General features: G+C 39.0%; 1 protein-coding gene across 1 annotated transcript; it reads right to left on the bottom strand.

The window, feature by feature from the left end:
• Positions 1–274: 274 nt before the first annotated feature.
• On the bottom strand, positions 275–16,747 carry LOC121296126 (cysteine-rich secretory protein LCCL domain-containing 2-like). The gene is made up of 15 exons (XM_041221362.1): positions 16,493–16,747; positions 14,325–14,652; positions 12,805–12,923; positions 11,857–11,989; positions 11,498–11,613; positions 11,064–11,164; positions 10,812–10,970; positions 10,238–10,298; positions 10,077–10,143; positions 9,835–9,965; positions 9,256–9,299; positions 8,225–8,297; positions 7,631–7,706; positions 5,828–5,961; positions 275–2,104 (listed from the first exon to the last, which is right to left on the bottom strand). The coding sequence occupies exons 2-15, from the start codon at positions 14,568–14,570 to the stop codon at positions 2,053–2,055; spliced, it is 1,512 nt and encodes a 503-aa protein (XP_041077296.1). The 5' UTR covers positions 14,571–14,652; positions 16,493–16,747; the 3' UTR covers positions 275–2,052.
• Between the last annotated feature and the right edge of the window lie 449 nt (positions 16,748–17,196).

The following is a 17,196-nucleotide window of genomic DNA, read 5'->3' as shown; positions in this document are numbered from 1 at the left end:
AGACACGGCATTCAGATTGCTGATCAATTAGCTAAACAGTAAGACTTTCTTTAAAAAAAAAATCAGTCAATCTCAGAGAAGGAGATGGATGTATGCTACCTGGCTACAATGCATACTGCAAAAAAAAAAAAAAAAAAATGCACAACTTACTGTTATCACTATGTTTGCAATGCTTGATGTTGAATTGAAAATTAAAACTGGTATTCAGTATGTTGCAACACAAATTTAAATTGATATTGTAACGTGGAGGTAAAGGAAGCAATCCAGGCAAGTATTCTGGTCTCAAATGCACGGTTTATTTTACAAGAATGAGCAGTTCAATAAAATAAATGCAGTATATAAACTGTGGCGGCTTGTCAGCAAGTGGGGCATGGCCTCACCAATAATACCCAAAGGCTAAAAAAACATTTAGCATGTATTATTTAACTGAGAAAAATAAACACATGTATGCATATTAAATAAATTTAAGTCCACAGAAGTCTCAACTTGCTTTCACCAGTAGCGAAAGCGCAGCGCCAGAAAGCTGGAACAATGTAGTGCTGATGTACTTCCGCGTGACGCACAATCCTTCCGTGCCTCACAAAGCTGCACATGCTCTCAGTGGAAGCATATATGCAATCAGCTGAACAAAGTAAACTTACCTTTAGTACGTTAGCCATTGAATGGGGATGGTAATAACTATTTAGTGATTTGTGCCTCACCTGTCAAAAAAGTCACAAGCCGCCACTGAAATACAATAAACAATAACAAACACAGGGTTTAAATAAAAGGGTTTAATAAACAGTCTAGTAACACACACAAAGCTATCACTCTCAGCGTATCTGACTCGGTAATAAAAAATAAAAAAAACCCAGCAGATTATCCCACATCGCCAAAACTCATACTCTTCAACCAGCCCCTCCCAAACTGCCAGGCTTGCATTTCGCTGCGTCACGCGCTACCCCAATCACAGGCATGCATTCCTGTCCTGTCACCCATTATCTCAATGCACCCACATTGTCCTTTAATCCCCATGGGATATCTCTCCTGCAGATTCATGTTTGCGATCAGCTGCAGTCCCGTAATCCACACGAAGGGGGGCCTTCGTAGAATGTCCGCAGAAGTGCCACCCCCCGCAGGTTTGACTGCCTTGCCGTTGCAATACGTTAGTTTAATACATTTTTTTTTACTAATAATGAATTTGATAAAAGGAAATATTTTAACATCCTGTAAAACTATCAAAGTCTAAATGCTTATATAGTGTAGTGGAGTTACAAATAAATTACATGTCACTTTTTGATTGTTTAAGAAGTATTTCAGTTGCCGAATAGCGAATAATGTTGGGTCGTGGGTTCATTATTCCTGTGTTTATTTGGGTTGCCAATCAAAAAGTTTGTGAAACACTGAACATGTTTGTAAAAGAAAAAGAAAAATATTCAGGAAAGTTTAAATAACTGGAAATAGAAATACTACAAAGTTTAAGCCTATCAGAGATTACAATTTATCAACATGAACTACCATAGTACAACAACATGACCCAGAATAGCACCATTCATTAGTACATGCAATACAAACCAAACAGATACAAAAATATAACAATCAAAAACCGTTCTTCCAAAAACTGTACAAAGATGCAATTGGCATACATTCCTGTGTGTTTGGTACACTTTTAAGTAAACAAAATATTCATAATAATATATGTAAAATTAAACTGCACCTTAATAGAGATATAACCAGCACTGCTGTCAAAATCTGAATATTAAAAAAAACAATATAATTGTTATACAGTCATTGTTATATACAGAATTTTGAATTTGTTTCCTCACATCCTTATCATAATAAAAAACAACAACTGAAAATGAAACACTGTTATTTATTGAAATAAATGACCAGTTATTTTGCCATAATAACTTTTCTTCTTTGTATTTGAAGTAAATTGCGACTGTAGGGGTTTGAGGGAGGGGTACCGACAGGTTACCGTAGTAACAGGTTAGGGCACTTCCTGTTCCTGCTCGGCAGACATGGGGGCCCTGAAGCAGCTGTGTTTAGGCTCGGCCCAAATGGCGTATCTCTTCACCCCCTCACTGAGAAGAGACGGAATGATTTTCCTTCTGGATTCTTCTTACTACAAAAAATGAAGCGATACTGATTTAATGCCAGAAGCTCAAAGCTATTTATCCAAATTGTTCTCAGCAACATTTCTTTCTGAAAGGAAATTACACCAATTATGATTACGATAACTAATAGCAACCTCTGCACAAAATGATCGAGAAAGATGTATGTCAGGGAAATGCCCATGCACAGGTTCACCAAAACAGAGGGTTCAAGACAAGGTGAAAGTATTGTCAAAAACAGAAAACCCCACAAACCCACATGTGACAGTCTCATGATAAGCACTGAAAAGACAAATATGATTGTATGTAATTCAAAATGGGTGGAAAATACAGCAGGATTTATTGATTGAGTCTTACCCTAGATCTGCATTGTGCCTTCACACATATATAAGACAACAACATATCTAGCTGAACTGTAACATAACAACAGCACACAGTAGCTGAAGAGTCATGGCTGTATTGATAAGAGCAATGTGAGCCAGGAATGTATTGATCTTGATAGAACAACATTAGCTAGGTCTCTAACCCTGTCTTCCTCAGCGAGCAGTGTGGATGTTATTGTGCCTGTCTGTGATCTCCTGTTTCCTCAAGCCAGGTCCCTTAAAGCCCTTTGGGAGAGTGTGTGTAAGAAACTTGATCCTGAGCCGTTTCAGGGCACGTTTTGTGATAACTCAACCTCGCAGAGCGCACGCGTACATAAACAGAGTTAGCCCGTTATATGGCTTTCAATATTTTATCTCCGTGAAAATATTATATGCACGACCAGCATAATAGAATTTTTTTTTAATGTGATAACAAAACAAAAGAAAAACGAATTAGCTAGCTAGACAAAACCTCTATGCTGATCAAAGATCACATCTTGTAATATCTGGTACAAAATGTGCCAGGACCTTATTGTAAGTCACATTTTACTAAAACAGCACGAAAGGGGCAAAATAAAAACTAAACTGCAAAACAGTTTCTAAAACGTAACATCGTTCACGTGTGTATTTTGGTGCTGACCAACAACTTTTTAATGGGTCTCTTTTAAATATTCCATTGTCAGTGGTCTAAAAAATATATTTTAGAAAAAAAAAACACTATCTTACACAGCTCTGTAGTTAATATTCAACTACTTGTCTAGTTCAAAATGCTTTTTGTAAATGTTAATTCACTGTAGTTACATCTGTAAATGTACTTGCGCAATTAGTTATGCATGTGTAATTAGAGATATTTAACAAAAAGTGTCAGCTAGATAAATCAAAATGCAACCTCTACACTTAAAATAATACTGATGTCACACCATCAGTGTCAGGACCCCTGAGGGGGTTACAATGTGTGATAGTGTGAGTTGACTGCGGTGCCTGTACAAAAGTGTGCCTTCAGTCTGTCAGCACTTCATCACTGCAGCACCTCAACATGGCAAAAGCACATTCAGCTTGCATTAACAGCTAGCACACAACCAGCACTCAGCTCATAATTATTATACTATATTACAAATCTCCCCCTTTGAACATAACCCTGGGAATTTACTCAGGCACTGAGAGCATGAGAAATATCAGAAACTCTGTAAAGTACAACTCAACATGGTACTGGGGATCAAAGACCCAACTCCTTCAAAGCTATGTAACTAAAGGGGGGGGAGTTGAGAGCCAGCAAATTCAGTATAGATAAATAGACACAAATACTGAAGATATGAGAGCTTACAAATGTACTATTGTGTAGTAAAGTAATCTCAGTACTGGGGAACTGCAAGCCAGTAAATTCAATATTGTACAAGTCCTAGAGTGTATAATTATATGATTTAGCAGTTTAGGAATTTGACTGGAGTTTAACTGTTTCAATTTAAAAATGGTTGGTTACCCCTAGAGTAGACAACTATGGATATAAAAGCCATCTAACTGAGACACACATAGACAACTCATTACTGGGGATCTGAGAGCCAGCAAATTCAATACAGTATCGACAACTCAGTAATTGGAATATTAATTAGTGTTATGTAATTTATTGGCAGTCGTTATTTTGTAGCAGCTCCTTTGAAAATGGAAAGACTTTATTAAACGTGTGAAAGGAGGGAGTTTCATGAACTTCAACTTTATGACATCACTAAATATTTTGAGTTTAATCAGTGTACTTCTCACATGTTCTCACTGATACAATTTGCATTTTGACTCTTCCTGTGCCCCTCATATACCCTATCCCCACTATCTAAATAATGTCTGGCCAACACGCGTTGAAACCACTTGATTGCCATTCACTTCATTCAAAATGGTCACACACTATAATAATCATTTGATATTCATCCTTTATTTAGGTAGTGGGAATGGGGTATTAGACAGGGTGTGAAAGCAATTCCATTCCTGCTCTTTATATTGATCGCCCAGCAGAATGGGCTAGAATTTACACATTGCTTTGGATAATGATTCCATTAGATTCAATCACACACCTACACCTGTGTTATAAATCTCATTTCACTTTTTACAAAATAGTGCCAATCTGTCTTGCTATTTATAATGCATGTTCCAGGTGTGCCAGTATTATAAACATCCAAGAATACTGAAGCAAAAAGGCAATAGAAAGTGGTACTGCTCAACATAGGCAGCTACAGCATGAGAAAGGGTACTTTCTAAACTATTATATTGAATATAATATAATATATTAAACATTGGACTTTCACTGGTTCCACTATTTATTGTAGTAAAAGAATGATACACCGTTTTTGTGTATCTAACTAAGTTGTGGTTAGACCAAGCAATCAGTAAACAAACAGAGTCATACATTAGGTACCCATGTTAAGACTTAAATTTGAATTCGGGAAACATGGGTTTTTACACAGCAGGTTATTTTAGGTTGTTAGTGATAGTCCCAGGTTGTTATTTCCACTGCCCCAAAGTGCCAGTCACACAAAAGCATTTCCAGACTGTGTGAAGCCGGGCTGTTTGAGATTCCTGTATATGGAGATACAGTACTGGCAGAATGCTTTCAGAAACATCAGTCAGGAGGAGGCAGATGAAAAGGCTGATGGTTAGATTGGGGAAACAGGTTTTGTGTTAAAAAGCTTTTCCATGTTGGTTCTGTTTTAAAAAGTGTACAGTAGCTATAAGTTCATGCAAGTTGTCTTGTAAGCTAGTGGCTTAAAAGCTAGCAGTAACAATATTGACAGTACCTAGTCAGAGCAGAGTCAGTAGTGGTTAGAAAAATGTATGAAGTATTTGCAATGAAAGCTCAAGTTGGTCCACACTAAGTTGGTTCCAGATTCCTCCCATGTCAGCGCCTTGCTGCACGTAGAGGAGTCAGTAAGGAGAGCAAGTTCAGCTTTGGAACTGATTTATCTTGCTGTCAAATACAAAACTGAAATGTCTGCGAGCCCTGACCTTTCCACAAACGATAAGGCATGACGTTGGAAAGCTGTGCTCTTGTTTATTTTATGCCATGTGTTCCTTAATGCTCCTCCCTCCTTCCTTTGTCCCCTAAAACCATATGCATATAACAAGTACAAAGAGGATCCTCGCAAATATGGCTGCCAAGATAGCCCAGTCAAATCACTGAACTCACTACCAACTCCAATGGGCAGCAATGCGTCTCCGTGGGAACCAACACCTACTGTATCAACATGCACTAAGCGTTTTGGTATGGTTTAACAGAACACATTATTTGTTTGGCTAAGTGTACAGTACATATGGGCCATTTACTTTTCTTCATGGAAAAGTGATTAAAATGTAGGGGGGGGTTGTTTTTTTTAAATAAGCTGGTACCTTTCTGAGCGCACTCCGTACTTCAGAGTTCCCACATAATGTTTCTTCTTGTCCACAGGCAAGATATCCACGTAGCCCCCGTCCGAGTCTTTAATCAAGCCTGCGTGGACTGCTGATCGGCAAATACTGGAGCTCTGCAATGGTGAAAGAGATTAATACTGTGCCATGGAAACGTATCATTTTACTATATCAAATATTATTTACATTACTGTAGTTCTCTTCTCTCTTGTCTATATTTGCAGTTCAGTTATTATTATTGTTATTTTTAAATAGCTTGAGAACGGAAAATAGTGACATTGAAAGGGTCAGGAAAAAAAAATGTGGCAGACTGTTGGTATGCCCTGAATGCACCCCAAGCTGCTAAAGAGACCAGGATGTCCTCTACAAGTGAAATGCAAGCTGAGAGAAAGCCTCTGTAGGGCATGAAGGCCCTGGAGGTCTCAGTTTTCATTAAGCCTGGGGATTTGACAATTACTAGTTGTTTTTTCAGCAACCTCCACCCTGATCCCTGAATTCGTTGCTCAAAAATTATTAATTTGTTTACAAGGAAAAAAAATCTAATATTTCAGATTTAATTTCCTATATTTCTGTTTTTCTTCCCTCACATCTGTCCTAGAGTTAGAGACACAAGGTACCCTGGCTCACAGCTCAAACTGCTCAGAAGCTTTGACCCAAATTCTGTATTTTGAAAAACAACATGTTCAGATTTGTATCGCTGCCTTGTACAGTGAGTCACTTTCCTTGCCTGGGGGCTCTATGCAGGACCTGATTCCCACAGTACAGCCAGCTCGGCAGCTGTGGAATTGCTTTCACATCACCCTGCTGCCCTCCCTCCTCCCCTTTTTATGTTTTTTGTGCGAATCACTTTGTGAAAATGTTGTCCTTCTGAGCGTTCTGGGTAAAATGATGCACTTGCAAATGCAAGCTTGGCTATAGCCCAGGTGTTGGTCTTTGTGACGTGTGCAGCTTTTACTCTGTACTGACCTTGCTGCGGGTTTGTGAAGCAGAATATTAATTGTTCAGCACTGGGAATGCTCGAAAATGCCTCCGTCAATTCTGCTTCAAAAACATGCAGCTCAAACACTTGGCTGCTCCTTTTGAATTCAAACTTCACTGGCTTCCCAGATGTAATTATATTGGAACAACTAATTCTGCTTCCAGTAAAGCTTATTCAAGTAAATGCTGTATCTGCATCTTTAGGCGACCCACAAGGCTGATCTACTGTATGTATGAGTCAAACTGCAGTTACAAATAAGAAGAAACAGCTGTGAATTTCCAAACCTATCCCTGTCCTCATGCTGGCCAGTCACTCTACACTAGCAGCGCCCGTGTGCCTCACCTCACTATCTCGCATGCCTTTGATTAATGAAGTCGAACCCCCTCTAATATGTAGCACTATGAGAGAAAATATTTGCAAAATGAAGCTGTATATACTCAACACATGTTTTGAAATTAGGAATAAAGGCGTGTTTGCCAAAAAAAGAGCTAAATATTGGCTGTGTATGTTTCAAAATATTTAATAAACATTTACATTATTCCATTTTAATAAATCACATAGGATGACTGAGAAAACCTTATAAGTATCCCCTTCTAATTCTGAACTGGCATAACTTCAGCAACTTAAAATCCAATGTAGGACTGCTTTTAAAAACATCTTAAAGTGCATTAATGTTATACTGGGTGGTGTTTTGAAGTGATTTCCAGTAGCTAATGTATTGTGGTATTGCTGATACACATATAACTCATAAACACAAACTGGAGTTCTTGCTTGTAAATGAGAAGGGTTCAAAGGGAGTTACTTACATCTGAGTAGATGTTTGAGCCAATAACTGGAGCCCAGTTTGATGGCTCATCCTTACATCTCGGCGGGCAGTGCACTCTGGGGAATAAAAACCACTGATTGCTATTTAAAAGATACAAGGCATGATGCATCAGCACATCTAAAGTAACTACTTTGAAGAGCATGGTTGTAGTCCCTTCTCCAGATCTCATATAGGTCAATACAGTGAGTCAATGTCGTACTGTCACAACATTGTGTGAACGAAACGATAAACAAATTTCAGAACACTTTGTGGACCCTCAATCTTAACACACACACACACACACACACACACACACACACACACACACACACGTGTCCTGATGAAAGTCTTACACACACACACACGTGTCCTGATGAAAGTCTTACTGAGCAGTAAAAGCACGGATGATTCAAGTTCATTTGTCAAAAAGTTCAGATGCTGATGATTCATGTTCAAAAAGATACTGTATAAACCACCATGTACTTTACAGTCTAGTACAGGAACATGGATTTGACTCATCAGGGCTTGCGCTTGAGACAGCAGTCTGAAATGCAGCTCTCCCATGCACACAGTCACTACTTCCCACTCTTCTTACCTTGGGCAGTGAGTGGAAGGCTTCTTGAAGGCACACAGCTCAGCAACAGTTGTGTAGCAGTCCACTCTCTGCTCTGTAGGGAAGATGGCAGGTACAGGTTACGTTCTGAGAAGAATCTCATATCATCATGTGGTTCAACTTACAGCAATCTACAATTTATGGCCCGACGCATCCCTGTTGCTGCAAACTGTCTTGCAACAATGGACACTATTTCAATGAACTGTGCTTTATGGCTTTTAAAACCGGCTATAATTTATTACTTCTAGCTTCTAGTACTCTAAGGAATGCCACTCCCAGAGAAATATGTGAAACAGACTCGGTTCAGAAGTTCAAACCTTATTTCAAAACGTTCTGTTTAGTTGAGTGTATAATGCAACAGGCACTGAATGAGATACAGACACATGTAAATTGAACTGTAACTGCCTAGTCCTGATGTGGAAGGAACATGTCTGGGTGCCTGGTTCCCACACCCTTGCTAGTATTCTTTTTTTTATAGTACCAATGCTGTGCCTGTTGATATGATAGGAATATAGGAATATAAAACACAGGAATTATAGAATCTAAAGGGCCAAAGTTTACATGGGTTTTTTTCATTAATAACAGTTAGTGCAACATAAACAAAGCTATATATTACAAAAGAATTATATATATATATAGGGTTGCTAGTTTTCGGGTTTTATTTTTGATCATGTGATGTCCCTTTAAACATATTTTGAGCCGATTCGCTTTCTTAATCAAACACTAATTACCAAAGGAAGTTGTTTCTTTTTACCCTCATATCTTGATTGAGTTAACAAGCGACATGCATTGATCTCACTTGATTCTATTTGAACCTGCATTTTGTTATGGCTCTAATAGCTGAATTCAGCTTATTAATTTCCACTGCGTTAGTATCTAGTAGTGCGTCGTTAATTTAAACAATCTGGTATTCAGTTTAAAGGGAGGGAGGGAGAAGGAAAATAAAAACCGAAAACTAGAAGCCCTAATTATATATAAATCAAAAGATTTAAAAAAGCAAAGTGAGCTCTTACCTACAACTTTTGAAACAACAAAGGAGTTTGATGCTTTAAACTTACTGTGAAGAAAAAAAAAGATTATGCTTAGAGCTTATCTATCAGTGATTACACATTCTGTACAGTTAACCCCTCTTAACTTTAGATTAAGAGCCAGATTCTCAAAGCTATTTATTCCAAATTATCATTGCAAAGCGCGTTCTTTCACGAAAAATAAATTTCACACGGGGTTTAGTCATTTTTTTGAAAAAAAAAATAATTCTTCGACATTCATCACAATAACACAAAATTTTGTGTTGCCACAAACCGTTTTAACACAAGTTTATATTTTTATGTTTTTTGTTTACTTTCAATGAGTTACTGAATGATATATAAATATAGATATATATATAGATATTAATATATTATATAATATATATTATATATATATAATAATATATATATTATATATCACTGTCCATAACTGTCCATAAAATATTTTACAAATAATGTTAGGGGTCATAATTTTAATTCCGAACCGACCAATCACCAAAATGTGTTGAATATTTGACGAGTGCATTTCCTACATGGTCGATGCGTTCCAAGTCATCTAATTACCTGAACGACTCCACTCCGTTCCTCGTCGACTTTACAAAGAAGGGCAGTTGGCCTTTCCGTGTGATATCCACCAGACCCCCATTGTTATCAATCACCCCATAATGCAGTGCCGCTCTGCAGATACTGGATTGCTGAAAACAAACCAACGCAGCCAGGCTTAATATCCTGTCAGTATCCACTGACCCCTGGGCTACACCATTCCCGGTCTTCAACACTGAGAAAAGCCGCTGCAATTTACTTACTGTGTCATAAAACAGGGTCCCCCAGATTTTTCCTTTGGCATTCTTGCAGTTTGCTGGACATTTGTACCTGTCAAGAGAAGAGGTGGACATCACGAAACATCTTACTTTTGCAAATAGATCATATTAACGTACCTATGTTTACATTATTAAACAAAGCATACCTGTTACATGTTGACCCTTTGCATTTGTCTCTCATCTTGGTTTCACACTTAATCACCTGGGCTGTAAAGTAAAAGTGAAATATGCATTCATACACTTCATCAATGCAGACACACTTATGGTATGGGCAATGGCAGCTGTGCAGTCTCTGTACACAGCCCCAGTGTAGCCCTGTGCTTATGTGCTGATGGCTTAATGTGTCCCTTATGCCCTAACTGCTCAGAACTCTTGTCCCGTTCACCAGTTCCCTTTGTCTTTGCTTCCTCATCCTGTTTCTGCAACCAGAGACATTATTAGCTCTTATTATTGGCTTTTATCAGAAAAGCTGCTTATGGTTCAGCAAGAAATGTCAACTGCTATTTTAATCTTTATTCACTTTCATATTTTTATCTTGGGAAAAACCTGGGTCATTTCTCAACCTGTGTGCTGATATGGCTGCCCACCTTGTCCCTTACTGATTTAATGTTGGTCCTTATTGTTAGTTATTTTATGAGCTGCAGTCCTTTTACCACTTGTATCAATGCCCTATCCCTGTGCTGCACTGGGACTCCATTCCCACAGTATTAATGTCCTTACTCATGAACTTGCTGCTGGTAGCTCCTGGTGTTTTCCCAGGAGTTGCCTTGTCGGGAGTGGTGCGAGGTCGGGCCCAGCCTGGGATGTCCTCGGGAACCTGTGGTTTCTCCACCTCGTTCATATCCTCTGTCTCTGGGTGCTGCGGGGCCTGACTGTCTGCTACACAAGGACAAAAGGGGGGACACGATGTTATTTTCAGTTAGTGTGAAACACGTCTCTCAAATTATGAACTATGATTCTGAGTGGACGTACCTTTGTAGCACAGGTTCTCCTTGCAGCCTCCTCCATAGCTGGGGGGGCACTGAGAGCAGGGTCTGCCGTGCTGATAAGGAGCCTCTCCAATCCAATTCCCTCTGATGACAAGAACAGAGAGGTCAGAAAATCTCAAAGCAAGGAGTTCAATGTAACTAAGTTCATTAAAAATGAACTAATCACTTGCAAAGTAAAAGAATACCAAAATATCAACTTGTTAAAAAAATTTATAAATAAATGAATAAAAGTGAAGCTCACACTTAATATCCTCGTGGACACATGAAAACAATAAGTGGGAACTAAGAGAACTCTGTAAACAGACAGTTAGGGAAAGATGGGGGTGGAAGGTAATAGGTAAAACATAGGAGAAGGAAGAAAAAGGGAGGAAGGCAGAGAGGAGTGATAGAGCTAGGAGGAAGGGGTGTTTCTCTTACTTGGGCGAGTAGTTGCAGACAAGGTAGACAGAATTCTCCCAGATCTCCCCCCAGACGTTAATTCTCTTGCACACATGCACGGCACAGCCCACCTTGTTAGTGGTGGCCCACACGAGCTAAAAACAAACAAATACGTTCTTTAAATTAACAATTCTAAACTCCTCTTCCCCTCTACTTGATGTGATTGAATTTCAGTGTACCTGTACTGCAGCATATTATAACTATAATGTGTTTGGATGGTGCTATAATACTTTTATTATGTGGGATGTGTGCAGTAAATAACTGGATGTGTTGTAATCTTTTACCAGTGGATTAACCTCACTTGATAATGCAATGAAACGCTCAATCTCCTGCCTTACCTGAGTGTAGTGGGTGCACATGGGCCCGGAGCAGCGTTCAGGGCACCAGGGGTTGCACTCCTGGGGGTAGGGGTAGGTGTAATCCTTTACCTCGTCATACCAGGCCTGTACATGGTGGGCTGGGGCGCGGTACCTGAACAGAGACACAGAACATACACTCTCATTGCTGGGAATGAACATTGCATGACTCTTTATTATAAATATTTATACAGAGCAAAGCCTTATCCAGCTGGCTTCTTTCGCAGTACTGCGGAGTTGCTTGGCTCAAGTGCGACGTTTGGACCATTTGTTATTAACCCTTTCATGCATTGATTCATTTATTTATTTATTTATTTATTCTTAATAGCTGAAAAAGTTTTGGACACACAACAAATGTATTTTTTAAAATTATTTATTTATTTTTCATTATTCCATTACTGTATATGGGGAAGAAATGTCATCCTCATATGAGGCTATCAGGCATTTGTGTCTACCATATGTCCCCATATAAAGACTAAAGGGTTTTTATTTAATTTTTTATCTGTCCCATGAAGCTGCCGTGCATGAAATGGTTAAATAGAATAAACTGTTCATTTTACAAAACTTGCAAGTAACAATGATTAGGAATACAGACCCACAATTGCATTTCAGAGTTTCTATTTCATTTTAGTCAGCAATGGAGAGTTATTTTTCGATTAAAATTAATAAATTAAGGCAGCTATAGTATTAGTAATCTATTTATAGTATATCTTTTTTTATGATATTCAATTTTTTTTTTGTTTTTTACAGTTAATAAAAAATAATCATTTTATTATAGATTTCTTTTACGAGTACACACTGCCAAAGAATAAACGTTGCCATGCAGGACAACCGCGTCATTCTAAAATTGATTATTATAGCAATACGTTATCTTGATTATTATTGCTGCAAAGTCACAATGAGCAGAATTCTGCGGTGTTCTCCTCTCACCTCCCCCAGTGCACTGCTAGGTTTTGCCCGATGGACATGAGCAGCTCATTGGGGCCATGATCCCAGATGCACTGCTGGGCCCAGGCTGTGGCAGAGCGCTCCAGCTCCACATCCCAAACCTGCAGGGGAACAAGGACACACAGATATGCTTACACCTTCTGAAGGACATGTGTTCACTACAAGTAAAAAAAAAAAACATGCAGTTATTTTATGTCAATTGGTCCACTAAATCTCTAAACAGCCTGTAACCCCCACATACTCAACACGCCACGGCACAGGTATGCCAGACATTCTTCATAATATGAATCAAAAACATGCACACTGTGCTGGCGAGCTGGTAGATGGAGTAGGCTCACACACAGGCGCATGTACACACAGGACTGGTATCCTGTGCCACTCTGTAAATTTCCAGTGTCCTGGAGGTCCTGAACTCTATGCCCCCCCTCCCTTCACAGCCTGCCTTGTGCAGTTAGCTCGCCTTCATAAAAACCCTGCTTGTTCGTGTCTGGCAGAAACTTTCTTTTCCGTGCTGCTGGAGGATTAGACCTGGTTACACACTGCAACCCACAGACAGACTTATAAAAACTTCTCCAGTTCACCCTGTCTGCCTCTGTCAACATGCATCCTGTAATCACTTTAATTATTGCTCTGATATATTATTCCTTGAGAATCAATGGAAAGGATCTCCTGTTTCTGCTCTAGCAAACTACTTATTTATTATTTTTATTGTTTTTTATTGTTATTGTATTATTATAAAGTGTTTTATTATTTCTGTAGCTACTTTAGTTAATTCTAGTCAAGACAACTATTAGTCTGGGTATCTTTGATTCAAATCCCAAACCCACTTACCCACAAGACATTTTTAAAGCGTGATGATGGAGAATTATTTAGGTTCTGTGAATAAAGTAATAGTTAGGCTGTCTGCAGCTTGGGAAGTCCTTTCTGTAATAAAATTCAGTGCTGTAGCCGCAGCCCACTGAAACAACAGTGTTTGGGCAAGTGCCTGTGAAAGCTTCTGTGTGCAAGCCTGTCCGGCAGAACCAAGGGTCTGTCTGCACCGCAGAGCAGGTTATTGACGACCCCAGGAAGGCTCCTTGTCCTTGTCCAGGCAGCCAGGAGACCCGACCAACCCAGCAGCAGGTTAAACGTCATAAAAATGTACCACTGTCATCTCGCACTGTATTGTTTTCCCATGCTTTTCTCATGGTTATATTCTACATTTACCATAGTTTACCCAGGTTTGGCATGCTTATTAGCATGCTTTACCATACCTCTCAGTGCTTTACAATGCTGCCCTATGCTTTACCATGCATTCCTTTGCTATGTTTTTACTATGGAGAACCTTTATAAAGGAACATCGAAGAGAGCTGGCCAGGCCTGAAAGAAACTGCAGACAATGTGCACAGTAGAGGTGTATATCAATGGATCATGATACGACCTAGCTACTTGTTTGTGTCGGTTCTCAGTAGTGCCCCCTGTAATTGCAGATGACCTGTGGTTTCAGGCTTAGCATCACTCACCATGTATTCCATGTTAGAGGAGGAGGGAGAAACCTGTCCGCGCAGTTTGTTGTGGAGTTTCAGGATCTCCTCTCTGTCGGACCACTGGATGGCACGCCGGGATCGAGTCAGGGTTTCGCTCTCATCCTGGTATCGGCTCAGCAGGTGCTGCAGGGATGTTGAGTTGGGCAGGAAGAGGGCGGTACCATCCTGGGCAGCAGAGGCCAGCAGAGCGAAGGCGCAGAGCCAGGGCAAAGCTGCACTCATCTTCCAGTGCAGTGTCTCACTCTTTCTGTGGAATACAGTAGGCACCCTGGGCTTCTCCTCCTAGGCAGCTTTGTGTCAGTGTCTGAAAGAAAGACATATCCTGAGTAAGCTACAGGGCTCACAAGGCTGGTCTCAGTGAAGTTAACACACCCAGACAGACAGCTAAGTTAGCTTATGCACACCGCCTTGCAAACAAACATTCTGGATTGCAAACATCACTCTCTCTTTACTCCCTCTCCCTCTCCTTCTCTCAAACTACTGCATCACAAAGGCAAACAGCCAGTGAATTGCCCAGCTTTAAGCATGTGCAATGCACAGTGGTAAGATTCCCACTTGCGGCTTGTGTGCTGTTACATTGGTGCCATGATCCCGATCTCATATATTGGCTGCATACGATCCCTGTGGTTAAAGGGGGAACAGTGTAACAGGTAGTGTTGTGTGATTTATTGCCATTGCAGATTCTGACCCCTGTCAGTGAGCTGTTAGCTCCATAACCATATCTCAGGGCAGCAAGTAGACCAGTGCTCCTATAGACCTCAATAAGAAACTAGGTACATAAAGAACTTAAATAAGGAGAACTTAAATTAAATACGAACATAAATCAATTATTTAGAGGCTTTCAACAGTGACCTAGTCTCTGGGCACTGAACTACTATGTCAAAGACAGGGATTAGTAGCCAGTAATGGCAATTTACAAAAAACATTATTCTGCATTTGCTTTGTTTGGATCAACTGGTCTATACAGTAGTTTTTTTTCAGTTCCCTGGTTAATGAGATAAGTCATTTGTAATACCCAGGAAATTAAAATGACTGTAAACTAACACATTGCAATATTAAAATAATAACCACAAACCTGATCCACAAAAACACAAATCCTTGTACTCAAAATGAAAGTAAATCAATTTTAAGCAAATGTTTACTCTCGTGTGAAAACGTATACAGTACAATGTGTATTTTAAACAATACAAATATGAAAAAAATAAAAACTTAATTCCCATGTCTGTGTTATGGTAAAACATCCTACAATTCAACTGTATACATCTTTTCTGACCTTGTGCTGAGGTGCAAAGGGAGGTGCTATGGAGCAGATGCAGGCTTGACAGTAAAGAGGCGCTATGCAATATTGCTACAGTAATGAGAAGCAAACCTCTTCCCTTTGGGTATCACGTGAGATCTGTCACTAAGCCAGTCAGCACATCTCTCAATATTATTTAATGCAGGTACCGACTGCTGCCCCCTGCTGGCAGACTCCTGAATCTTTACACTTTTCACCTGTGTTCACCTGCGTGGATAAAAGCGCCAAATACAGAGGTCTGGCAGTATAGCCCATGTCACCGAGATCTGTTTTTGTTTTACTTTTTCAAATAGTTATATGACCTAAACATTGCCTAAAACATCAGAACTGCCCTGCAGAAAGCACAAGCCTGCATAAAGACAATAGCATGCCTACAGTATTTAATAATGACCTTCCTTACAATCATGTTTCTGCATTCCCCTATTACATAAACATAAAGAACTTTTACAGACCTACATAAAATAATACCAATGCAGTACGATTAAAACTGTATTGTGCTTAATTGCATTGCAGTACAAAAGCAGGATATTTGTGAAAGGGACTATAGCTAGAATAAATAAGAACATGCAGATGTAGACTAATGTGTTGTACTAGAAAAACACACTTGTTAATACCCAGTGACCTATATTATATTACAGCTTGGTCGTTCGTCGCGGTAACACATTTACTAAGAAACGCCAGTAAACAAATGTATTCATGCTTGCAATTAAAATAACTGATTCTTACTGGGTGCATATGAATAACCTATTAATTGCACATTCTACGGTAAATTCACAGAAAAACTGGGATTGACAGCATTTAAATAAAAAAAAATTAAAAAAAAAAAAAAAAAAAAAACTGGTCCTACCTCACAAACTGGAGTATCGGCATGCGGAAATGTAAATGAATTTTATCCGTAGTCTTCACCACTTTTTATTGTATTGTTGTTTTTTTTTTTTTTTTTTTTTTTTTTTTTCAGCTGTTGATGGCGACGAATTAGATAATGTAACTTCTTCTGTTGACGTCTCTAGGTTATTCCGGTATTCTTGATTTTTGTTATTTTGTTATTTTGTTGGGTTTTTTGTTGTTGTTGTTGTTGTTTTTTTTTGTTTTTTGTTTTTTTTTTTTTTTTTTTTTTTTTTGTTTTTTGGTGGAGGGGGGGGGTTGTGTGGGGTTTTTTTGCCTTTAGTTACTGTCTTAGTTTGCGCAGTGGAGTCCCTTTTTATAGCAGGAAACTGGGGAGAAAAAAAAAACCGTTCAGCCCCCTAGAACAAGGCAATGTTCTCTTACCAAATCTCTGACGAAATGATGATGTTGGAAGGAAAAAACATAAAGTTAAATACTTATGACTAGTGGCCACCTTGTGGAACAAGTAGTGTTGTTAGCACAATTTGGAAAAAGAAGAAGAAGAAGAAGAAGAATTATAACTCAATTATTTTACAATAGCTTTGTTTTGCTTTTTTTGTTTTATTTAAACAAGGCAGATCGGTATTAAGCTAAAGTTTGCAGAACTCGTTCTCCCAACCACTTGAAGTAATTTGACTTTGTATTATTATTTCACAAAAGCAGATG

Source organism: Polyodon spathula, chromosome 21 (genome assembly GCF_017654505.1).
Source record: "Polyodon spathula isolate WHYD16114869_AA chromosome 21, ASM1765450v1, whole genome shotgun sequence".
In the NCBI taxonomy this organism is placed as follows: domain Eukaryota; kingdom Metazoa; phylum Chordata; class Actinopteri; order Acipenseriformes; family Polyodontidae; genus Polyodon; species Polyodon spathula.
Note: the sequence above shows the minus strand (reverse complement) of the source record. Positions and strands in the feature narration are given on the sequence as shown.